At 45.9% G+C, this 26193-nt stretch overlaps 1 protein-coding gene across 1 annotated transcript in view; it reads right to left on the bottom strand.

Moving 5' to 3' along the window:
- Positions 1–12975: 12975 nt before the first annotated feature.
- Positions 12976–26193, bottom strand: part of TRIM29 (tripartite motif containing 29) — a 42751-nt gene continuing 29533 nt past the window's right edge. Inside the window, exons 5-9 of the mRNA XM_032229924.1 lie at positions 25800–25886; positions 24698–24799; positions 21366–21467; positions 19674–19750; positions 12976–13038 (exon numbers count right to left, since the gene is read on the bottom strand). Coding sequence (XP_032085815.1) covers positions 12976–13038; positions 19674–19750; positions 21366–21467; positions 24698–24799; positions 25800–25886 — 431 coding nt within the window. The remainder of the gene's footprint in view (positions 13039–19673; positions 19751–21365; positions 21468–24697; positions 24800–25799; positions 25887–26193) is intronic.

The raw sequence follows: 26193 nt of genomic DNA, 5'->3' as shown, positions 1-26193 counted from the left end.
AGGAATTGACTATATCCTTCTGCATTTGTAGGTTATATTTAAGGAAAGAGAGGGGCGGAAAGAAAACAGATGAGGTCTTAATTTGGGAGAAACTATAAGTTTGGGCAGCTTTGCCAGCCTGTCTGGAATGCAGAAGCCAAAGGTCTAACAGAGAAAGAGAGGTTTTGAAATAAACTATCAGTAAACAACCTTTTAAGGTTTTCTGAGTGGTTTCCAGCCCATTTGGTTTTATATATTTATTTTATTTTATTTATTAGATTTATGCTGCCCAGCTCGGCTTTTATTTATTAAATAGACTTAGAAAGGTGAAAATAAAGGTTCCCCTCCCACATATGTGCTAGTCGTTCCCGACTCTAGGGGGCAGTGCTCATCTCCGTTTCAAAGCCAAAGATCCCGCGCTGTCTGAAGACGTCTCCGTGGTCATGTGGCTGGCATGACTCAACACCGAAGGTGCACAGAACACTGTTATCTTCCAACCAAAGATGGTTCCTATTTTTCTATTTGCATTTTTTACGTGCTTTCGAACTGCTAGGTTGGCAGAAGCTGGGACAAGTAATGGGAGCTCACTCCGTTACACAGCACTAGGGATTTGAACCATTGAACTGCCGACCTTTCTGATGGACAAGCTCGGCATCTTAGCTACTGAGCCATGGAGCCCCTTAAATAGGTTTATCTGAACACCCAGTTCATACACAATGATTGATGCTGTAATGTTAGAGCCTTTGCTGATACTGTGGTTCTATTTTTTTTCCAGATGGGACTACAATAATCTTTTATTTTAATATTACTTAACGTTCAGTATGGTGTAGTGCAGGGGTCAGCAACCTTAAACACTCAAAGAGCCACAAAGTTCCTAACCAGAAGCCCCCCGTCCAATTCTGGAGCCGACCGGAAGTCCGGTTCCCCCACCATAGAGTCTCCTCCTAGCGTGACATCCTTTTTCCTCTGCTGACCAGAAGTCTGGTTACCCCACCATAGAGTCTTCTCCTAGCGTGGCATCCTTTTTCCTCTCCTGTCCTAACCGAAAACCCTATCAATTGTGGAGCCAACTGGCAACAGGGAGCTGCAGCAGAGGGATGAAAGAGCCACATGCGGCTCCAGAGCTGCAGGTTGCCGACCCCTGGTGTAGTGGATAAGGAAAGAGACTCAAGAAGAACAACTCACTGGATTTTAGGCTGAACACACCCAAATCCTAACCACACTTCTCAATATGCTTCACAAGATTCACATGTGATTTTTGATCCTTAGATCAAAGCAAAGTTGGAAGCCTATTTTTCTGCTGTTGGATTCCACCATTTTCCCAGCTAAAATACAACCACAAATGGAAATGCTTCTCCTGAGAGATTGAATTCTCCACCCCACCTTTTTTTTTCTCTCTTCTAAAGGAGATTCACACCACAGTCCATTCATCAAATCACAGCCATCCAGAAGCTGGCTTGAAACAGGCCATAAATCCAGCCAACCATAAAACAAACAGCCTTTCAGCCACAGACAATGAATGAATGCAGGAAGATTTTTCAGAAACATCTCTATCATGATCAATATGATGTTGAAGTGTAGGGCAGCCTCAAAAGACAGGCCAGGTTAAGCTAAAATGAGAATAGAGTGGTTTGTTGTTCATCAACAACAGGTATTTGAATCAGGCCGTAACTTTAAGCCAGTGCTTTCCAAACCTGGGGAAACTTTACCCCACATTGAATTAAAAAGTAGTTTTTCTTTGAGTAACCAACTACCCACCATCATATGGACTTTTAAATTGACCTAAAGATTGAGTTAGGGATGCAGTGGCTCAGTGGCTAAGATGCTCAGCTTGTTGATCAGAAAGGTTGACAGTTCAGCGGTTCGAATCCCTAGTGCTGTGTAACAGAGTGAGCTCCTGTGACTTGTCCCAGCTTCTGCCAACCTAGCAGTTTGGAAGCATGTAAAAATGCAAGTAGAAAAATAGGAACCACCTTTGGTGGGAAGGTAAGAGTGTTCCATGCACCTTTGGCATTGAGTCATGCCGGCCGCATGACCACGGAGACGTCTTCGGACAGCGCTGGCTCTTCGGCTTTGAAACAGAGATGAGCATTGCGCCCTAGAGTCGGGAACAACTAGCAGATATGTGCGAGGGGAATCTACACCTTAAAGATTGAATATCTATTTGAATGGAAGGAGTAAGCATGAGCTTAAATGGACTCCGGGGGATGGTAGAGGATAGGAAGGCCTGGAGGAATGTTGTCCATGGGGTCGTGATGGGTTGGACACAACTTCGCAACTAACAACAACAAATGCGGTGTGAACCCAAGCAGAGGATTGAAAAAGACAGAACTCCGAATTATTCCCAGCAATGTTTCTTGAGGGGGTAGGGAAATAGCGCTAATTCCACTCAGGGGTCAATTTTGCTCAGTTCTGTTCTCATGGGTAGCAGAACAGAAAGAACAGCTGTACCAAGTCAGATCACTTCTGGTCTAAGACTCCTTAATAGAAAAGCGTCGGAAGCCACGAGCTGAATTCACCCATGAAATGAAAGAGTGGCACAGAGATTTATGTTGTAGCATTTTTTTAAAAAATGAGGGAAAAGTTTCCAGAGTTTCTTTCTCTCTGAAAGTTCTTTTCGCAAGGATAGCAGGAGGATATCTGAAGTTTTTAGAACATGGGAATCAGAGGTGGGTTCCTACCAGTTCACACCTATTCGCACCTATGCTGAATGACCCCTCCCATTGGGAATAAATAGGAGTGAAAGGGGAATGGTGTTTGCAGGAGACTATTCGTTTGTTAGTGTGAAGATTTACTCATCTGAGAGTCTCCTTGCCAAATATTTCTTTGTGTAGCATTGGGTCTGGAAGCTATTGACCTGGCAACTAGCCAAGGACTGATAAGGTCTGTGGTTACAATTCTGTTTGCCGGGACTTTGCTGGATGTGAATGCTAGAATGCTATAAATTCACATTAGCCAAATAAAAAGTGATTTTGGGGGGAGGGGAACAGCACAAGGAGTCTGTTTCATGATTTGGTGAAGCCTGGGCTCCAAGATCACCGCACATGGGGACTGCAGCCAAGATATTAAGACACTTCCTCCTATGGAGGAAAGCGACGGCAAATCTAGACAGCATCCTAAAAAGCAGAGACATTACCCTGGCAATAGTTTAGTTTCAGTTTCAGTTTCAGTTTCACTTTATTTGTATGCCGCCCTTTTCCCTGGGGGGACTCAGGGCGGCTCACAGTTCAAAAGGGGGGGGGGAAGGACAAACAATTTACAACATAAAGGCACTACATCATTTACAACATAAAGGCACTACATCGCCGTCATACAATTCGAGTAGGGGTTAGAGTTTTTAACCCCAGGCCAGCCGGGATAGCCAGATTTTAAGGGCGGCGCGGAAGGTCTGGAGGGTGGTGAGGGTCCGGATCTCCACGGGGAGTTCGTTCCAGAGGGTCGGAGCAGTCACCGAGAAGGCTCTCCTCCGGGTAATAAATGTGTGTCTAGTCAAGGCTATGGTTTTCCCAGTTGCAATGGATGGCTGTGAAGGTTGGACCAAAAGGAAGGCTGAGCACCAAAGAATGGAGGCCTTTGAACTCTGGTGCTGGAGAAGAAGACTCCCATGGTTTGCAAGGCGATCCAACCGGTCAGTCCTAGAGGAGATCCATCCTGACTGCTCTTTAGAAGGCCAGATCCTGAAGAGGAAACTCAAATACTTTGGCCACCTAATGAGAAGGAAGGACTCCCTGGAGAAGAGCCTCATGCTGGGAACAATGGAGGGCAAAAGAAGAAGAAGGGGACAGCAGAGAAGGAGGTGGCTGGATGGAGTCACTGAAGCAGCCAGCATGAGTTTGAATGGACTCCAGAGGATGGTAGAGGACAGGATGGTAGAGGAACGTTGTCCATGGCGTCGTGATGGGTTGAACATGACTTCACAACTAACAACAACCATGTCAGAGCAGTACCATTGTCATCTATAAAGCCCTCCATGGCCTGGGGTCAAGTGGTCAGAGTCGAAAGGTCGGGGATGTAATGGGTCTCCTCTCTTAAGAAGGTCCATCTGGTGGGACCAGGGCCTTCTCCTTGATGGCTCCCTTGTAAAATGGTGCAAAACTCACTTAACCAACGTTTCACTTACCAACATAAAATTTGGGGCTCCGCTGTGTTTCATAAGCCAAGGACTACCTGTATATAGCAATAGCAGTAGACTTATATACCGCTTCATAGGCCTTTCAGGCCTCTCTAAGCGGTTTACAGAGAGTCAGCATATTGCCCCCAACAATCTGGGTCCTCATTTTACCCACCTCGGAAGGATGGAAGGCTGAGTCAACCCTGAGCCGGTGAGATTTGAACCGCTGACCTGCTGATCTAGCAGTAGCCTGCAGTGCTGCATTTAACCACTGCGCCACCTTGGCTCTATATACATGTGATACAGTTAGTAGTAGAATACTACTTCAATCTTAGAAAGTATCAGCAGACAATCCTACCTTTTGATGCAGAAGCAATTCTGCAGAATGATGTAGCAAAATATTTTTGTGTCAGGAAAGGGTTAAAACTTGATTACCTTTGATATGCCTTCCAATTTTATGATTCTTTTTGTCATTCTGTCTTTGGAGCTACATTCAAAATTATTGAGAAGTAAGGATTTCAAGGTGCAGGAGAAGGAAATAAGATAGAAATCATTTCGGGAACCTGATGATACTTCAGGACATAGAGCTGATTTACACAAATATCTAAGTAGAGAGCCTTGACGTAAAATAGCTTTACAGCTCCCTTCTTCCTACTTCTATTTCCAGAGGAAATGCCACCATCATTGGAAAAGTAAAAGAGATTTCTGGAAGGTTGCTGGAGACCGGCCAGGGGCCCGTAACACCCAAATGTCCAAGAATATAAATTGCCCAGAGCGCTGGTCTTGTGTGAATCATCAATCTCTCTGTTTCCATGTTTCTCATCTGTGAAATAGATGCATTAGTGGATCTTCTTTGATCGTGCTTTTGTGCTGTTCTGGTCACAGATGAGTTTTGTGTCTTCCTTCTTTCTTTATTCTTCCGATTTTTAAAAACTGCTGTAAATTTGCATATTAGGAAGTACCGCCGTTGCTCCTTCCTAACACACATATTAGGATAGGATAGGATAGGATAGGATAGGATAGGATAGGATAGGATAGGATAAGATAGCATAGCATAGCATAGACTAGACTAGACTAGAATAGAATAGAATATGGAGAAGGGAAGGGAAGAGAAGAGATATTGGAATAAATAGAGAATAGAATAGAATAGAATAGAATAGAATAGAATAGAATAGAATAGAATAGAATAGAATAGAATAGAATAGAATATGGAGAAAGGAAGGGAAGAGAAGAGATATTGGAATAAATAGAGAATAGAGTAGAATAGAATAGAATAGAATAGAATAGAATAGAATAGAATATGGAGAAGGGAAGAGAAGATATTCGAATAAATAGAATAGAGTAGGGTAGAGTAGAGTAGAGTAGAATAGAATAGAATAAAATAGAATAAAATATGAAGAAGGGAAGGGAAAGGAAGAGACATGAGATGAGATGAGATATTGGAATAAATAGAGAATGGAATGGAATGGGATGGGATGGGATGGGATGGGATAATACAATACAATACAATACAATAGCAGAGTTGGAAGGGACCTTGGAGGTCTTCTAGTCCAACCCCCTGCCTAGGCAGGAAACCCTACATCACTTTAGACAAATGACTATCCAACATCTTCTTAAAGACTTCCAGTGATGGAGCACCCACAATTTCCGAAGGCCACTTTTGTTCCACTGGTTAATTGTCCTCCCTGTTAGGAAGTTTCTCCTTAGTTCTAGGCTGCTTCTCTCTTTGATTAGTTTCCAACCATTGCTTCTTGTCCTGCCCTCTGGCGCTTTGGAGAATAATTTGACACACACAGACCCCTCTTCTTCTTTGTGGCAGCCCCTCAAATACTGGAATGCTGCTATCATGTCACCCCTATTAAGTGAGTTCACACCACCAAGCCACAATCGGCATGTTTTGTGAGCCCATCTACCCCACTATGACTTGTAAATCATGCTAGAGTGTTACCCAAAGGGAGTCCATGGTGATTTATTTTGCAGGCTTAGCTTAGCATGACCTGGGACCTCTTATTTTTTTTCCAACCTGGTCTGAGTGCAATGCATAAATAAAGCTCACAGTTCTCTGTGTAACTCCTTAAGCCAATTCTACGTTTTCCTGCGAAATTTGGGCCACAGCGGATGGCATCTGTAATGGTCAGCTCAAAAGAAAGAAGGAGTTCTAAATTGCAGAGGCATTTCCAAATCCACACAGCAGGGAGCTATTAAAACAACTGAGAACCAAATCTTCTCTTCTACCTCCCTGGGCTTAGCAAGAATCATTCTAAAGAGCATTCTATTAACCTTAATCTCTTTAAACAGATATAAACTCATTTTGGAAAATGCAGGAGGTTAATGTGTAGTCGAACCTCCAGGAAGTGGTCAAGCAATGTAGCCGATACATGCCTGGAACTTGCAGTAATTAATTTCTACGTGTTCCTTGCTTTCTCCCCCATGTAAATTAAAAGAACTAATCTCTTCGATTGTCAATCAGCCATCGCCCCACTTCTCTTAGGAGGACCGAGCTTCATCGATTAAGTGTGGCCCAGTCTCTTTGGACAAGAATTAACTGTTCCTCACGGTTCCACCATAAAACCGCGCTCGACTAAACCGCGCCCGACTAAACCGCGTCGCTGACGTCATCAACAGGGCGACAACAGCGCGGAGACAGAAGCACGCTGTAAACCCTAAACCTAAAATTAACACCTAAACCTAAACCTAACCCCCCTAAACCTAATCCTAAACCTAACCCTAAACCTAACCCTAAACCTAACCCTAAACCTAACCCTTAACCTAACCCTAAACCTAATCCTAACCCTTAACCTAACTCTAAACCTAACCCTAACCCTTAACCTAACCCTAAACCTAAAATTAACACCTAAACCTAAACCTAACCCCCCTAAACCTAATCCTAAACCTAACCCTAACCCTTAACGTAACCCTAACCCTAACCCTAACCCTTAACCTAACCCTAAACCTAACCCTAAACCTAACCCTAAACCTAACCCTAAACCTAACCCTTACCTTAAGTTGAATCGGCTTGCTTTCAAAGCGCTATTTAAAGCACCCTTCTTTCTCCGCGCTGGCTGTTGTCGCCCTGTTGATGACGTCAGCGACACGGTTTAATCGGGCGCGGCTTAGTCGAGCGTGGTTTTAACGGGTCACGGTTCCTCACCACCATCCCAGACCAATTTCATGCAAGCTGAAAACCTTGCTGCCAGGGTGGGGAAACTCAAAGAATTTGGATCCCCATCAAGATTGCCAAGGGGAGCGGTGGCTCAGTGGCTAAGACGCTGAGCTTGTCGATCAGAAAGGTCCGCAGTTCAGCGGTTCGAATAATGGAGTGAGCTCCCGTTATTTGTCCCAGCTTCTGCCAACGTGGCAGTTCGAAAGCATGTTAAAAATGCAAGTAGAAAAACAGGGGCCACTTTTGGTGGGAAGGGAACAGCGTTCCGTGCGCCTTCGGTGTTGAGTCATGCCAGCCACAGAACCACAGAGACGTCTTTGTACAGCGGCTTAGAAATGGAGATGAGCAATACCCCCTGGAGTCAGGAACGACTAGCACATATGTGTGAGGGGAACCTTTACCTTTACAAAATGGCCAAGTGTCCGAATTTTGACCAGGTGATCATGGGAATGCTGCAACAGTCATAAGTATGAGCAATGGTTATAGGTTACTTTGTGATGACCTAGGGTATGGCACAAAAGCAACATAGAACAGCTCTAACTCCTCTTTATTGCTCCAACTTTGACCCCAAATGTCCCCACGTTTAGTACAAGTCCTGGAGCAAAGCTCTCTCACACACCTTTGGCAATCTCTGGTTTGTAAGAGATTGTAAGCCAGGTTAACCAAACAGTAACCAGAGCAAGAAGTTCAGTGAAGCAGACAAACTGGGCCAGCATAAGACAGAGCACAGTAATTTCCAGGCGTCAGCAGAGCTGTGTTCCTACTGGTTCGGACTGGTTCACCCAAATAGGTAGTAACTTAGTGGCCTGGGTCACAAGAACCGGTAGCAACCTAGGCCTGCCACGCCCCTCAGCTGGTTCTCCTACAGCGGCGCCATCTTGTTTTTCGGTTCCATGAACAATTTTCATTGCAAACATTTATATATATTTTTCATTTTTAAAGATTTGGCCCATGCGCAGATCTTTTTATTTGCAAATGAGGATGCGAACAGAGTCATTTTTTTCCCGCGCACCGAACCGGGAGTAATGCTGGCAGCAACCCACTCCTGGGCATCAACAAATGCACATGTCCCTGACAAATGCCCCTCCCACCAGCACCTCCTTATATCTCAGTCCCTAGGTGTGCCTTCTGAAGGGGGCGGGGCACTCTCCTCCCTCACAGCCGGCTCAGTCTGCATTGGTCTCGCCTACTCTCTTCTCTCCATGCTCTAGGATCTGGAGGGAGTGGTCCTTGATCTTTGCCTGAGCTCTGTCTCTCCTGCTCCTCCCTGTTTGCAAGTCTTTCTAATCTCACCCGGACTTACTCAGCCCTTCCCTGGTTTCCTCCAAGGCCAATGGAGCCATCCTCTGGATCTCTGTCGGCTCTTGTTCCAGCTCATCTTCCCCTGCAGATTCAGACTCCAACGAGGGGCCATGACACACTTTTTCCTGGAGCGTTGTAACTTCAAGCGGTTACTAAATGAACTGTTGTAAGTCTAGGATATGGGATCAGCAAACTGCGGCTCTGGAGCTGCATGTGGCTCTTTCCTCCCTCTGCTGCGGCTACATCACTGGTTGGTGCCACAATTTTGAGAAGAGTTTCTGGGGGGGGGGGGGAGAAGCACAGTGCGCCAGGAGAAGACACTATGGCAAAGGGAGGGTTTTCCAGTTGTCTCCACAATTGATAGGACTTTCGGTTATGACAGGTAGAGGAAAAAGGACGCTGCACTAGGAGGAGACTCTATGGTGGGGAAACTGAACTTCCGGTCAGCTCCAGAATTGAACGGGGGGTTTCCGGTTAGGACCTTTGTGGCTCCCGGTGTTTTCTTTTCTGTGGGAAATGGGTCCAAATGGGTCTTTGAGTATTTAAGTTTGCCGACCCCTGGTCTAGGACTCCCCGTATTATTATTATTGATACATTAAGGATGCTTTATGCTGCTGATAATAATCCATCGAGGGTAGCAGTAAGTGTTAAAGGGACAGAGCAGCCTAGAACGGAGCATAAAAAACAGCTCTTACAGACTGAATAATGGAATCTATGACCTTCACACCCCGCCTATCACTGTCATCCTCCTCTTGTCCTTTGCCTGCATGTTTTCATTCTCCGCCAGCTATAAATGGGATGTTTTCCTCTTGATCCGAAAAAAGATCAGCCAACGTGACAGCCCAAATATCCAAACTAGCGATATTCAGGGGCAGAAAGCGGCAGAACGCAGCCGAGAACGGCGTGTGAACTGCAGTGAGGCAGTGACATCTGCTGTCCATTTCCGTCTCTGCAGACCTCCCAATTTTGTTGTTGTTTTGGTTTGTGATGCTGTCGTAGCAAATTACAGTCGCCCAGGTCTCGAACTTGGGCTAGGGGCAACAGGGTGAGGTCCCGTTCCTTGGCTCACCTCCTGCCCACCTAGCAGTTTGAAAGCATGCAAATGTGAGTAAATAAATAGGTACTTCCCACTTCAGTGGGAAGGTAACAGTGTTGCAACATATAGTTATGCTGGCCATATGACAATGGAAGTGTCTTCGGAGAACAGATGGATGGATGGATGGATGGATGGATGGATGGATGGATGGATGGATAGATAGATAGATAGATAGATAGATAGATAGATAGATAGATAGATAGATAGATAGATAGATGGATAGGGGGAAAGAAGGAAAGAAGGAAGGAATATGGATGGACGGATGGATGGATGGAGGTAAGGAAAGGAGGGAAGGAAGGAAAGAAAAGAGGGAAGAAGAAGAAGAAGAAGAAGAAGAAGAAGAAGAAGAAGAAGAAGAAGAAGAAGAAGGGAAGAGGGGGAGGGAGGGAGGAAGGGAGGGAGGAAGGAAGGAAGGAAGGAAGGAATATTCCTTCAAGTCATTTTAAACAGGTCCCCCACATTCTGACATATACTGTAGGCCATCCAAGGGTGCTGATGTGTGTTTATTTTTATTGCATACATTGGAATGGACAAGGAAGTCTACTGTGAAAGGCCCCCCAAAATAACAGTCTGGAATGAAACCCAACATCACATTCACTTCTCAACCCTGTCACCTTCTTACAAAGTTTATCCTTGGAAGAAATTCTTGATGCACCCACAACTGGCTCCGGCTCTCCCAAATCCTGAGATCCTCTCAATCTTGTGGGAGATGTTGAGGATTAGATACCAATTTTGAGATCAGACAATCTGGTTCCCCTGGCAACTCTAAGACATTCTTTCGATCTGGAACACTGCACAGGCATTCCACTCATCCTTGGCCTGATTCTTCGCGTCCAATGAGAAAGACACCAAAGGGAAGATGCACCCGCATGCCCACGCTTTTAAAAATAACTCCCCTCAAATGTAAACCGAAGCAGTGAATCAAAGCACATCAGACAGTATCATCAGTGGTGAAGAAGAACATAGCTAAGACATCTAATCAATCTTCTATGGATTTCTCTCTCTCTCTCCTCTTTTCTTCTGCAATTGGAACAACCAGGAGGAGGAGGAGGAGGAGGAGGAGGAGGAGGAGGAGGAGGAGGAGGAGGAGGAGGAGGAGGACGACGACAAATTGGGATGATGGGCAATTGACGTAGCCTTTTTAGCTACAGGTTCATCACCGTCACATGACTAGTGACCAGAGGGAAGCAGCTAATATTTAGTGTGCTTTGATTCTTTGATTCCAAAGCACCTGAAGGCAGGACAAGAAGCAATGGATGGAGGCTGAACAAAGAGAGAAGCAACTTAGAACTAAGGAGAAACTTCCTGACAGTGAGGACAATCAACCAGTGGAACAACTGGCCTTAAGAAGCTAGGGGTGCTCCATCACTGGAGGCTTTTAAAAAGGGACTGGACAACCATTTGTCGAAAATAGCAGTAGACTTATATACCGCTTCATAGGCCTTTCAGGCCTCTCTAAGCGGTTTACAGAGAGTCAGCATATTGCCCCCAACAATCTGGGTCCTCATTTTACCCACCTCGGAAGGATGGAAGGCTGAGTCAGCCCTGAGCCGGTGAGATTTGAACCGCTGACCTGCTGATCTAGCAGTAGCCTGCAGTGCTGCATTTAACCACTGCGCCACCTTGACCCGAAAATGGTATCGGGTCTCCTGCTTGAGTAGAAGGTCGGACTAGAAGACCTCCAAGGTGCCTTCAACTCTGTTATTCTCCTATTCTGATTGCTATGTCAAAGCAGATGGCCTGTTGTGGTCTGCCGGAGGCCTGCGGAGCTGACAACAGAGTCGGACAGTGAGGAGGTTGGGGAGGAACCTGGGCCAGTCCTGGAGTCTGGAGGAGGCTCAGACGAGGGCTCTGCATCAGAGTCAGAGAGGGGGCCAAGGCCATCTGGTAATTATGTACTTCCTCGGGAGCCTCCAGAGTCTGACATCAGCAAGTCAGAAGAACAGCTGGAGCCTGTTCCCAGTGCGCGCATGCGCAGAGCTGCCAGAAGACAAGACCAATTAAGAAAACAGGGTCGACTTGGGAGCAAGTGTCACCCTCTGTTTTGCTGCTTGCTTTCGGCTGCCGTTGAAATGGGGATGGGGGCATGGTATTTGGGTGGGGAAATTGTTCAGTGCTGGAGTGACTGTAAGAAGGGAGTTTGTTCTCACACCATCTACTGCGCATGCTGCAGAGAGAGGAGTTGCCGCCAAGGCCAACTGTCCGGCATACCAACCTGATGATGATTTTTGACGATGTCTCCCACATGACACCTGTGGGATGTACGAATTGGACTATGGGTTGGGGTTAACAAGGGGAGGGGGTTGGGTCACATATTGATATCTGTGATTACGCGCGCTTTTGCCTCAGATCTTGCTTTGCTTAGCTGCTATCTACTCATGGCCAGTAAAAGTACTCTTAATTCTGCAAAATGGAGTTGAGTGGTTTCTTTCTTGGTTACTGAGGGAAGCAGCCCTGACAGTAAGGCTTGGAGATGATTGGCCTCTCCCATAAGAAATAAAAAGAGGGTTTAGGGTACTAAGATTGTGATTTATGCTTTCTTAGGAACAGGGGTGGGTTTCTCGCCCCGTTCCGACCGGTTCGGTTGGAACAGGGCCGGCGGCGTCCTCGTGCACGCACGCGGTGCACGCATGCGTACTAGCGTCTGTGCGATGCTCCAGCTGCTCCTGGAGGATCGCGCAGGCGCTGTATGCATCCTGCGCATGCGTGGAAGCGCAGAACTCGACAAAACCGGGTAAGGAGCGCACGCGGGCGGATGGGCCCTTCGCCGTTCCCGGAAGTTACTTACTTCCGGGTTCGCCGACCAACCGGTTCGCAGGGACCGCCGCGAACCGGTTGAAACCCACCCCTGCTTAGGAAGCCTAGGTCAGAACATGACTTTAGAACAGTGTTGGCCAACCAAGTCTCCATTAATGTCAGCAAGAGTTGGACCTGCAGCTAGAAGTGGGCTGCTAAAGTCACAGTTTTAAGCAGCAGCTTGTTTGCTTAAACCCAACGTCTCGTGGGAATACTCTGAGTAAACACTGGCAAGGCATTAGTAAGAGCAAAGCAGTTACATGAGGAAAGGGGAATTCATTAGTCAACCAACATCTATTTGGAGTCAACTTACTTCTCAAGGGCTGCAAAGCATGGATCGAAAAGAGCAGGGTGCCACCCACTTCCGCCCAGAATGAGATGTACATCCTTTCCTCTAGAGCATCCACCCACCCACCCCCCACTTTAAAAAAAAAAGAAAGAAAGAACTAGGACAATTTGATTAATACAATAGCAGGAATATCCATGGACATTCTGGTGAGATGTCTTCCTCTTCCACCACCGTCTTGTTCAGGGGGCTTCATTGGAAGTGACGCCATTGCCCTTGTTGACGTAGAAGGGACGGTAATGGGACTGGAAGGAGAAAACAGAGAAACAAAGCAGTGAGTGGGCTGGTCTCCACTGATCTCCATCAATCTATGTTCCTGCGGCACTAAATTATGTCTGCCTGCATGTATGTCTGTCTGTCTATCATCTATCATCTATCATCTATCATCTATCATCTATCATCTATCATCTATCATCTATCATCTATCATCTATCATCTATCATCTATCATCTATCATCTATCATCTATCATCTATCATCTATCATCTATCATCTATCATCTATCATCTATCATCTATCAATTATCTATCATCTATCATCTATCTAGTGCTGGAGAAGACTCCTGCGAGCCCCTTGGACTGCAAAGGAATCAAACTGGTTAGTCCTAGAGGAGATCAACCCTGACTGCGCTTTTGAAGGCCAGATCCTGAAGATGGAACTCAAATACTTTGGCCACCTAATGAGAAGGACAGAGTCACTGAAGAGGAGCCTCATGCTGGGAAAGGCAAAGGCCAAAAGAAGGAGGGGACAACAGAGAATGAGGTGGCTGGATTGAGTTACTGAAGCAGTAGGTATATGCTTAAATGGACTCAAGAGGATGGTAGAGAACAGGAAGGCCTGGAGGAACATTATCCATGGGATTGTGATGGGTCAGACACAACTTTGCAACTAACAACAATATCTATCCATCCGTTCGTCTGTCTGTCTGTCTGTCTGTCTATCTATCTATCTATCTATCTATCTATCTATCTATCTATCTATCTATCATCTATCTATCATCTATCTATCATCTATCTATCTATATCTATCTATCCATCTATCCATCCATCCATCCATCTATCATCTACCTACCTATATCTATCATCTACCTACCTACCTATCTCTCTCTCTATATATATATATATCCATCCATCCATCCATCCATCCATCCATCCATCCATCCATCCACCCATCTATCATCTACCTACTTATATCTATCTATCTATCTATCTATCTATCTATCTATCTATCTATCTATCTATCTATCTATCTATCTTCTATATATCTATATATCTATATATCTATCTATCATCTACCTACATCTATCTATCTATCTATCTATCTATCTATCTATCTATCTATCTATCTATCATCTACCTACCTATATCTTTCTACATCTATCTATCTATCATCTATCTATCTATCTATCTATCTATCTATCTATCTATCTATCTATCTATCTATCTATCTATCTATCATCCAATTCAATTTTTATCCTGCCTTTATTATTTTGAGAAACTTAATGCAGCAACCATATCTAATACTCCTTCCTGCACCTATTTCCCCCTGTGAGGTGGATGGGGCTTAGAGAGACGGACTGGCTCAAAGTCACCCAGATGGCTTTCATGCCTAAGGCAGGACTAGAACTCACCGACTCCTGGTTTCTACCCTACCACTTTTAGCCACTATACCAAACTGGCTCTATGAACATTTGAGGAGCCCCTGGGCCCAAGAAGAAGTCCTGGATCTTCTTAAGATAGACCCCTTTTGGAAGTTCTTACGCAATTATTGTAAGCTGCTCGGAGTCTTCCGAGAGTGGGCGGCATACAAAATTAATAAATACTAATACTAATACTAAACATAATAATTGTGCCCAGTCACAGCACATTAAATTGCCTAGAGACAAAGCATCATGGTTAAGTGCTATCTCCCACTCTCCTTAGCCATGCAGAACTTCTTATGTTGCTCCAAGCAAATGGACCTACTTCCAAATGAAGCTCTGATCTAGCCTCATTTTCCATTTGGGTTTTCTAAGAGCACTTTTGGGGTCCCTGTAACTCCAAGAGGCATGGCCTAAATCCTCAATGCTTCCTCTGGCCCCTCAACAGCCCGATCACGGTCTCCAGAAATCTCCCAGTGGCAGATTCCGAATTGTGAATGAGAGAGAAGGAGGGAGTTATTAAATGCATGACTGGAGAGTAATCGCACGGCCTATATTATTTTTAATTAAATTTAAATGTCAAGGAAATGAAGTCCATTTCATTTTTGTCTTGATTTCCTCCCACCCAGCCTGAAGAAAGCCTACACTCCAGCAACTCTCGGCCAGCCCCTCCAAAAATTAGTTGAGGCAGCTTCTTGTAGAGCAAAGAGATGATAGATGCAGGGATGGGCTTTGTGCATTATAAAATTAATACTATTGTTGTTTCTAATGCCAGGCTCCAGCAAATCAATTCTGAGAGGGTCTCATTAAAAATTTAAATTACATCTGGCCCCCAATTTATTTCTTTTTGCAACCCTGAGCTGATGCAAATCTTTCCTTCTAAAGAAGATGGCCAAAACCCAAGAACATCTTTTCATTAAAGGAGAATACCATGTTTCCCCGAAAATAAGGCAAGGTCTTATTTTCTTTTGACCCCCGAAATAAGCACTTGGCCTTATTTTGGGGGAGGTTTATTATTTTTGAGGTGCTGGAAGCAGTGAGGATGGTCACCTCATGGCTGCTGCTGTGTTGCAATATTTTCAGGGAGGGCTTACCGCATTTTTCGGAGTATAAGACACACCTTTTTCCCTAAAAAGAGAGGGTGAAAATCTGGGTGCTGAATACAGCATTTTTGGCCTCCCGAAACCCCGCGCCCTTCGAAAAATTGGACATGCAGGGGGTTTGGGAGCCTTGCAAAGTGCTCTCCCTGGGCTGGGGGGAGCAAAAAGAAAACAAAAATGGCCTGTTTTCACTCGTTTTTACTCTCCCCAGACCCCAGGAACACTCTACAAGCCTCCCAAAACCTATGCATGCCCTGTTTTATGGAAAAAAATGGGCCTGTTTTCACAAAAAATGGGGCATTTTTTGCTCGTTTTCCCCTCCCCCCCAACCCCCAGGAGCACTTTGCAGGCCTCTCAAACTCTCGGTATGCCCCATTTTTCACAAAAAAATGAGGTGTGCAGAGGGTTCGGGAGGCTTGCAGAGTGCTAAAACATTTTGTTTTAATTTACCTCTTCAAAATCTTGGTGTGTCTTATACTGCAGTGCGTCTTATACTCCGAAAAATATGGTATTTTAGCGCACGGATTCAAAACCTCGATTGGGCTTATTATCTGGGGAGGTCTTATTTTCGGGATAAACAGGGTATTTGTAACCCAGGGTTGAAATGAGGGGTCTGAATTTGTTTTTTGTTCTTCCTGCTGATGTTTCATCATCCAAATTAGGTAACATCATCAGTGCTTTGAAATACTGTCAGTCTAAAGGCATGAATGCCCTGCCCTCAATTATACATGACATCAGCATAATTTTGTCCCTTAAAAATCAGGGTTTTTTTCTGCCATCAGCAATATTGAAGCACCCCAATATGATTCCTCCCTTTTTCTACAAGGATTGTGACATCTCACAATGACAAAATGGTGAACTCCCACGGATGTCACCGCACCCAACACCCCTTTATCTCATTCCCAAGTGCTGATGTGGCAGTTTTAAGCCATCTTTACTTGCACTGATGCGTTCTCTCTCTTCCTCCGGCACCATCCAAGAAGTTCTAGACATCTTGAGGGATCTAGAATCTGTTTGGCTTTATCTCCAATCCCCTCATAGCAGGGATCTCCGAATCGGGCAACTTTAAGCCTTGTGGGCTTTCAGCTCCCAAAACTTTGCAGCCGAATTCCAGAATTCCACAAGTCTTAAAAGTTGCCCGATTTGGAGATCCTTACCTTAGAGCCATGAGAACAGGTCTACGATACGTTTTTACACCAGAACCTGCCGTTCTGGACACTCCTTCCAAAGGCTAACTCCTCACCCTGGCTGAAGCGCCAGAAAGTTTTGTAACCAGTTGACATACTAGTAAAACAAACTACTTTTTAATCACCATTAATGAGCTAATTTCTCCCTGGCTTGACCCCTGGAATTCACATTGTACAGATCTTACCTTAAGAATACAGATTACTCAACGGTTTACCTACTTCGAGTGGTTTTTAAAAGCCCAGTGATTTGGCCCAGCAATCCACCAATGCTTCTGCCAGCTTTGTAAAATCCAGTTCAAGTGTGTTTTGTCTAGGAACGCTTAAGTGTTGTTTATTTATTCATCTGATTGTTTGCTGTGGTGTCTAACTGGGGAATATAAATGGACTTTGCAAAGACAGGGTAGCGCTTCTGAATATTGACAAAGCTAGTGCATTTGGTCTGCTCTCTACAGGAACAACGTAAGGTTGTGGGGAAATTGCTAGAATGCAGAATAGGACATAAGGAAGGCACTGCCTTCCATTAGAAGTGGCTCTTGCAGTGGTGGGATTCAAATAATTTACCAACCAGTTCTCTGCCCTAATAACCAGCTGGGTAGGTGGGGCTCTGTGGTCATGTGATTGTGGGTGTGGCCAAGTCAATGTCACTCAGGTCGATGGGCACTTCGCCTTAGTTGTTACAATGGCAATAAGGGTTAACTGGAGAGACAGTTTCTATAAGCAGGGCAACAAAGATTAGGCTAGAAACACCACCAGAATGTTTCCTTCCTGCCTTCCTTACAGGATTAGCCCTGTAAAGTGGGAAAAAACCAAAAATTTCTTCCAACAACCGGTTCTCCGAACTGCTTAGAAAGTTACCAACTGGTTCTCCCGAATAGGTGCAAACCGGCTGAATCTGACCACTGGGCTCTTAGTTCAATTTGCCATCCATCTGAGGCAGGTAAGGGATCCAGCAGAATAAAAAACCCTTTTTGCACAGCTGGCTGGGGAATTCTGGGAGTTGAAGTCCACAAGACTTAAAGTCGCCAAAGTTGAGAATCACTGCCCTAAGCCCTCTTCCTGACTACAATTTCTTCCTTAGGGACAGGGGAGTGGAGAATAAATCTCAGGGCAGGAGACTGCTGGGATATTAGCCCTTGAGGCTGGAGGAGGTGGGTGTCTCTAAAGTACAGGCAGACCTCGGCTTACAACGATTCACTCAGTGACCGTTCAAAGTTACGACAGCCCTGAAACTAGGGAGTTCTGACTGGTCTTCACACCGTGGGAGCATCCCCTGGGGCTGTGTGGGTTTGTGGCATCTGGGGGTCATGTGGTCACCATATGCAATCTTCCCAGCTGACGTCTCACAAGTAAGAGAGCTAGAAAGTGGGAGACTGTGAGTTCAACTCCTGCCCCTGCCATGAAAGCCAACTGGGTGACTTTGAACCAATCACGAGGAGACCAGGAGTATTAGTTCTGCCACTGAGTGACTTTGAGCCAATCACAAGGAGACTGGGAGTTCTAGTCCTGCCTTAGCCATGAAAGCCAACTGGGTGACTTTGAGCCAGTCACAAGGAGACTGGGAGTTTTAGTTCCACTTTAGTCATGAAAGCCAATTGGGTAACTTTTGGCTGATCACCAGGTTACTGGGAGTTGTAGTCCCGCCTTAGTCATGAATGCAAACTGGGTGACTTTGAGGCAATCACAAGGAGACCAGGAGTTCTAGTCCTGCCACTAGGTGACTTTGAACCAATCATAAGGAAATTGGGAGTTCTAGCCTTGACTTAGCCATGAAAGTCAACTGGATGACTTTGAGTCAATCACAAGGAGACCGGGAGTTCTAGTCCCGCCTTAGCCACGAAAGCCAACTGGGTGACTTTGAGCAAATCAGAAGGAGGCCATGAGTTCTAATGCTGCTTTAGTCATGAAATCCAATTGGGTGACTTTGGGTCAATCACAAGGACACTGTGAGTTCTAGTCCCGCTTTAGCCATGAGAGCCAGCTGGGTGACTTTGGGCCAGTCATTTTCTCTCAGCCCAACCCACCTCCACCGGGGAAAATAGGAGGAGGAAGATGTGGTTGGATATGTTCACCATCTTATTTGTAAAAAATAATAAAGGCGGGATATCAATTAATAAAAGAATGATAAAAAGTCAAGTTAACAACTGTACAGTTCATTTAACAACCGCAGGGGCCAGTGGTGGGTTTCAAATTTTTTAGAAGCTCTTCTGTAGGTGTGGCCTGCTTTGTGGGAGTGGCTTGCTGGCCATGTGACCAGGTGGGAGTGGCTTGCCAGTCATGTGACTGGGTGGGCATGGCCAACTTGTAAAATGTGGTGAAACTCACTTAACAATGCTCTTGCTTAGCAACCAAAACTCTGGCATTGAAGTGTGCAAGTCTTAAAGCTGTCAAGTTATAAGGCCCTTGCACCCCTAACCCTTTAGAAAAAAACCCAGGGGTGTTCAAACTTGACAGCTTTAAGATTTGTGGACTTCAACTCCCAGAATTCCTCCTCCTGTCATGTTGGCTCGGGAACTCTGGCTTTGAAGTGTGCAAGTCTTAAAGCTGTCAAGTTACAAGGCCCTTGCACCCCAACCCTTTAGAAAAAAAAACCAGGGGTGTTCAAACTTGACAGCTTTAAGATTTGTGGACTTCAATTCCCAGAATTCCTCCTCCAGTCATGTTGGCTCAGGAACTCTGGCATTGAAGTGTGCAAGTCTTAAAACTGTCAAGTGACAAGACCGTTGCACCCCTAACTCTTTAGGGGGAAAAAACCCCCAGGGGTGTTCAAACTTGACAGCTTTAAGACTTGTGGACTTCAACTCCCAGAATTCCTCCTCTCGCTCTTCATCTTGATGATGTGCAGACGGGCGGGTGGAGGGAGCTGGAACCGGTTCTAAACGGCACTGTAGATTTGTGGAACCGCTTCTATAGAAGAGGTTAGAACTGGCAGGAACCCACCTCCTGGCAGGGCCTTACCAACATGCTTTGCTTGGAAGATTTCCATGTCTGTGGCTGGGCCTTGGCCGTCTGGTGCCTCACGATGGACGGATAAGCTGGGAGGGAGACACAAGGCAGCTTTGGTTACTTCCAAAAATGTGCTTTCTCGCCCGCACTGGTGTGCTTTGCTGAAGTTAGCCCAGTCAAGCAATCCCAAGGAGCTTTTGAGCAAGACTGGTATCCAGATAGTCCTCAGCTTACAACCACTTACTGACCATTGAAAGTGACAGCCTGAAAAAAGTGACTTCGAACCGGTCCCCTCACTTGCGACAGGATCACAAGAATCCCCCAAATTTGGGGACTATCAAGCCACCATGTGTTTCTTTCACTGTCCTCACCTTATGACCATTTCAGCATCCCGTGGTCACACAACCGCCCATCGTCACCTTCCCAACCAGCTTCCGAATAGCAAGATACACTAGGGAAACTAGATTGGCTTAATGACTGCCTGATTCACTTAAAAACCGCAGGGATAAGGGTGGCGAGAAAGGTCGTGCGATTGAGTGTGACTCGCTTCTCAACTGCTATACTGAGCACCGGAAATGGTGGTCCCCATTCTGATCATAAATGATTTTTTAATTCTCATTTCTCCAGCCTGAAAACTCAAACAAACAGGCCTTCCCACATGCAAAAGCATATGGGTAAAGTCTAGATAGTCACCATTATTGCTGAAAATTGTTCGGAATAATGAAGTTGGAAAGGACCTTGGAGGTCTTCTAGTCCAAGCCCCTGCTTAGGCAGGAAACTCTACACCACTTCAGACAAATGGTTGCCCAACACCTTGTTAAAGACTTCCAGTGTTGGAACATTCACACCTTCTGGAGACAAGTTGTTCCACTGATTAATTGTTCTAACTGTCAGGAAATTTCTCCTTAGTTCAAGGTTGTTTCTCTCCTTGATTCGTTTCCATCTGTTGCTTCTTGTGCTAACCTCAGGTGCTTTGGAGAATAGCTTGACTCCCTCTTCTTTGTGGCAACCCCTGAGATATTGGGACACTGCTATCAGGGCACCCCTAGTCAGAGATGGTATTCAGCAGCTTCTGACCAGTTCTGAAGAACCGGTAGTGGAAATTTTGAGTAGTTCGGAGAACTGGTAAATACCACCTCTGGCTGGCCCCGCCCGTATCTATTGTCTGCCTCCCAAGTCCCAACTGATCGGGAAGAAATGAGGATTTGACAGTATCCTCCCCTGCCATGCCCACCAAGCCACGCCCACCAAGCCATACCACGCCCACAAAGCCACGCCCACAGAACCGCTAGTAAAAAAAATTGAATCCCACTATTGCCTCTAGTCCAGTTGTGGGTTCCTACCAGTTTCAGATTGGTTTGGCCGAACTGGTAGTGGTTTGGCGGGCTGGGTCGCTGGAACCAGCAGCAACCGAGGCCTGCCATGCCCCTGAATGGTTCCCCTGGTGGCGTCATTGGTGCCGCCATCTTGTTTTTCAATTGTACTGCTCATGCACACATAGCGTGCGCACGAGTGAATCGTCAGTAATGCCTGGCGGAATCCACCCCTGCCCTAGTCCTTCTTTTCATTGAACTAGATATATCCAATCCCCGCTATTCCCGGAGTCAATTGTGGTCGAGAACTACCTGTAACCAAGAAGACAAACGGAGAGGGAAAGACAGGATAGGGAGTAAGGGGCCAATGGAAGAAGAAGCCCTCAAATACCATTCTTAGTATAGAGGCTGCCGTCAGATTGCTTGCTGAAATCCCCAGGTGAACTCTGGCCCATTGGGGGGAACTGATATGGCATCTTGGATCCATTGCCAACTGGAAAATAGAAGAAGCGACATGATGGTGAGATGGGTAGAATCCTCCAAGCCTTCTAGCCCATTGGCCGTGATCCCCCAAAAGTAACCAAGAAGGACTGATTGACTGGCTGATTGATTGATTCAATTTACGTGTCGCCCATCTCAGAGGCAAATTTGGCTTGAGGAATCCCGGAGTCTACACCAGGAGAAGATCAAGAATGGTTCAGGTCTAGCGTGAGGACCACCATGTAAGGAAGCAGATTAAGTTTTCTGCTCAGGAGCACTGAAGATCTTAATCTGTTACATCAAGAAGAGGAAAATTGAACACCTGAGCTCCATAGAGATCAGGAAACAGTGGGGAGGTGGGGGGGGAAATCTCCAGCCCTTCAAACTTTGGGGGTTTCCGTTGGCATAAGCCCAGATGCCAAGTTCTCCTCAAATTTTCCAGGGTGCCTGAAATCGTACACATATCCCTCCAAAAATATTAACTGATAAATATTACATTAACTCGCATTGTTACTTTTTTAAAGAAAAGAAATCCACCAATTAAGCACATCCAATGTTCTTTTTGCCCTCAGTTGAAAGGTCTTAGGCAGGGTACAAGCAACGTTTCTCTCTTGCCTGTGTCCAACTTGCCCTGACTGGCTCTGCTGGTTGAAGTTTTGACATGGTGCAAAGTTGAATTTGAAATTGGGCTGAAGTGGTCTGTGTGTGTGTGTGTGTGTGTGTGTGTGTGTGTCTGTCTGTCTGTCTGTCTGTCTCTGTCTTTGTCTCTGTCTCTGTCTGTCTGTCTGTCTGTCTATCTGTCTGCCTCTGTGTGTGTGTGTGTGTGTGTTTCTCTCTGTTTTTCTGTGTGTGTGTGTTTCTCTCTCTCTTCTGTTACTCTCTATTTCTCTCTCTTCTGTTTCTCTCTCTTCTGTTTCTCTCTCTTCTGTTTCTCTCTCTTCTGTTTCTCTGTGTGTGTGTGTTTCTCTCTTCTGTTACTCTCTGTTTCTCTCTCTTCTGTTTCTCTCTCTGTGAGTGTTTCTCTCTCTCTCTTCTGTTACTCTCTGTTTCTCTCCTGTTTCTCTCTCTTCTGTTTCTCTCTGTGTGTGTGTTTCTCTCTCTCTTCTGTTACTCTCTGTTTCTCTCCTGTTTCTCTCTCTTCTGTTTCTGTGTGTGTGTGACTGTCTGTCTCTGTCTGTGTGTGTTTCTCTCTGTGTGTGTTTCTTTGTGTGTCTGTGTGTGTGTGAGAGAGAGAGTCTGTGTGTCTGTCTGTCTCTCTCTCTCTCTTTCTCTGTCTGCCTCTGTGTGTGTGTGTGTCTGTCTGTCTTTATCTCTGTCCCCCCTTTTTTTCCTGACTCCCACTGAATTGTATTTGCGAAGGCATTCAAACATAACAGCCTGACCCAGGTGCCCTGCGGTTCTATTCAGCTGCAATTTCTCTTTGTCATCTTCCAGAGCACAGAGCAATTTTTTTTTCCTTTTGCTAAGCAAATGAAGCAACAACACGGAGGAGCCCCTTGCCTAAAGTCACAACATCACTGGGTCTAAACTGCTAAACTCCGCCAAGCCTCGGCATTTGCATGGAGCACCAGCTAGTCTCAATCCACTTCCAGCAGCAAAACCCACCATTTGACCCAAGACAGGTTTGACAAAAGGTTTGAAAGAACATAAGTGGAAGTAAGAGTTTCCCCTGCTCAGTTGTGTCTGCTCATCTCCGGTTCTTAGCCGAGGAAGATAGGAAAGCTCCCTTGGGTAACCTAACCAGCATTGGGACATTCCCATGGTCATGTGGCCAGCATACAGTATGCCAAAGGTTTACAGAACGCTGCTACAGTCCCACCCAAGTGGTACCTATTTATCTACTCACACTTGCATGCTTCCGAATTGGGAGGTGGGCAGGAGCTGAGGCACGTAATAGGAGCTCACTCCATCATGCATCATTTGGGTCTTGAACCTGGGCTGTTGACTTTCCAGCCAACGAGCTCAGTGTCTGCATGTGCGCGCATGTGCCGGAGTACTGGAAACCCAAAGACCAGCTGGACAGCATGCGTATGCCTGTTTTGGGGGGCGATTATGGGCCATTTTCAGGTCCTTTCTTGTGCTGTTTTCAGACTGTTTTTCGGGCCAAAAATGGTCTGGAAATGGCCCCAAAACCAGCCTGAAAACAGCCCCAAAATAACCTGAAAATGTCCCCAAAATGCCCTGGGTTTTTTTGGCCTGTTTTGGCCATTTTTCGGGCCATTTCCAGACTGTTTTTCAGTGCTCTGCCACCCAAGAAGACCAGCTCGCCGGCGTGCATATGTGCCAGAAACCAGAAGAGGTTCAAAGTGCTAGTCGTTACTTTTAAAGCCCTACATGGTATCGGACCTGGCTACTTGAGAGACCGCCTCCTGCCAATTACCTCCCAAAGACCGATTAGATCGCACAGACTAGGCCTTTCTCCGGATCCCATCTGCCAGCCAATGTCGGCTGGCGACACCCCGGGGGAGGGCCTTTTCTGTTGCAGCTCCGGCCCTCTGGAACGATCTCCCTGCTGAGCACTACCCTTCCGGCCTTCCGTAAAGCAACTAAGACCTGGCTGTTCCAGAAGGCCTGGGGCTGTTGAGTTGTCCAGCCCCACTTCAGGTTTGTGACTGTTGTGTAATTTTAAACTGTTGTTTATTTTTTTTATATATCCCCCTTCCCTTTTATTGTAAGCCGCCCTGAGTCTCTTTTGAGAGTGGGCGGCATACAAAATTTAATAAAGAAATAAAGAAATAAAGAAATAAGAGCAGCTGGCAACGGGGTGCCCACGCACAGAGAGGGCTCTGCGGGCCACCTCTGGCACATGCGCCATAGGTTCGCCATCCCAGCTCTAGGCAATTGCTTTATACTGTAATAGCAATAGCAATAGCAACAGCAGTTAGACTTATATACCACTTCATAGGGCTTTCAGCCCTCTCTAAGCGGTTTACAGAGTCAGCATATCACCCCCACAGTCTGGGTCCTCATTTCACCCACCTCGGAAGGATGGAAGGCTGAGTCAACCTTGAGCCGGTGAGATTTGAACCGCCGAACTGCAGATAACAGTCAGCTGAAGTGGCTGCAGTACAGCACTTTAACCACTGCGCCACCTTGGCTCGCCACGGTAATGCTACCGTTCTGACACAGGGGAAAAGCAGACTGCAAAAAAGTTACAGACCTGGGCGCAGAAGCAAAGTTGGAGGGAAGGTGAAAACCTCCCAAAAGGATGGACAAATTTGGGGGTGAGGCATGACCAATTACCTTTCATGGAGAACGCCGAGTTCGCAGCTGCAATGGTCTCTTCGGCAGTTTGCATGGAAGAAAACTCCCAGCCGCGAGTGTTGTAATTTCCTCCGAGATTTCCTCCCAGGTTTCCTCCTAAAGGAAAGAATTCAGGCCAGGCAGCCATCAGCAAGATGGGTGAGCTTCTTTTGAGGTCGTCATTGAAACAAGGGTAAGCGGGAGATCGGAAGGAGATAATTGACTCTTTGGGGGAAGGAATTTTGTTCAGAAAACATGTTTTCATTTCTCCATAATGGCTTCCTCTGAGTGGGCATTTAATGACTCACTCGTGATTTATGCCTTGGTCCAATTAGGCGAGAACTTGCATTGCGGAAGCCAGAAATAGAGAGGTCAAGATTCTCTTTGTGAGCCAGGTAAGGAAATTGGAGAATTGTCTCTATTTACAATATTGAGGTAGAGGTAAATGTTCACCTCGCACATATGTGCTACCTGTTCCTGACTCTAGGGGACGGTGCTCATCTCCATTTCAAAGCCGAAGAGCCAGCACTGTCCGAAGACATCTCCGTGGTCATGTGGCCGGCATGACCAAACACCGAAGGCGCACGGAACGCTGTTCCCTTCCCACCAAAGGTGGTCCTTATTTTTCTACTTGCATTTTTTAACATGCTTTCTAACTGCTAGGTTGGCAGAAGCTGGGACAAGTCACAGGAGCTCACTCCATTACATGGCGCTAGGGATTCGAACCACTGAACTGTCGATCTTTCGGATCGACAAGCTCAGCGTCTTAGCCACTGAGCCACCGTGTCCAAATAGGTTTGGACCAATTAGGTGGGCACTTACATTGTGGGAGACAGAAGCAGACAGGTCAAAATGCTCTTCGTGAGCCAGGTTAAAAAAAAAGTGGAGAATTGTCTCTCTTTAAAATATTTAGCCTGTCTATTTAATCGTGGCTTGCAGAGGAGGAAGTGAGGAGAATCAAGTTATCCTCTCCTGGTTTCTAGTCTGGGGACACTGGAGCAAAGTTTTGCTTCAGATCAAAGTCAGGAAAAAGAAAAACCATCTCCAAAACACCCAAAATGGACAATGGGGTACGTTGTGTAGAAAGGGTAGTTTTCATTACCTTTTGGTGACAAGAACATGGAAAACCTCTTCAGGTTATCTGGCTGATTCCAGTCGGAAAAGTTGTTCATCATGTAACGGTGATCGCCTACAAAATGAGGACACCGAAGAAAGAATCATAGTTGTTAGGGGATAGATACACAACCACCACAAAATGAGAAGGATTAGGTGCAGTATTGTAAAAGCAGGGCAATTTGTATTTCTTAGCTAAGATGGAGTTCTTCCTTCACGTGGAAATCTAAGGTCAACAGTTGATGTGGGTCATCAATGGGAAAGATGATGTGGACTGCCATCAGTCAGAACGGCTCCTGTTCTGACCGAGGCTTCCCAAGAGCATGAAGCAAACTCCTTGTCCCGACAAAAAAACCCCTATTGTTAATTGAGTGTGAATTCTG

This window comes from Thamnophis elegans, chromosome 13 (genome assembly GCF_009769535.1).
Source record: "Thamnophis elegans isolate rThaEle1 chromosome 13, rThaEle1.pri, whole genome shotgun sequence".
NCBI lineage: Eukaryota > Metazoa > Chordata > Lepidosauria > Squamata > Colubridae > Thamnophis > Thamnophis elegans.
Note: the sequence above shows the minus strand (reverse complement) of the source record. Positions and strands in the feature narration are given on the sequence as shown.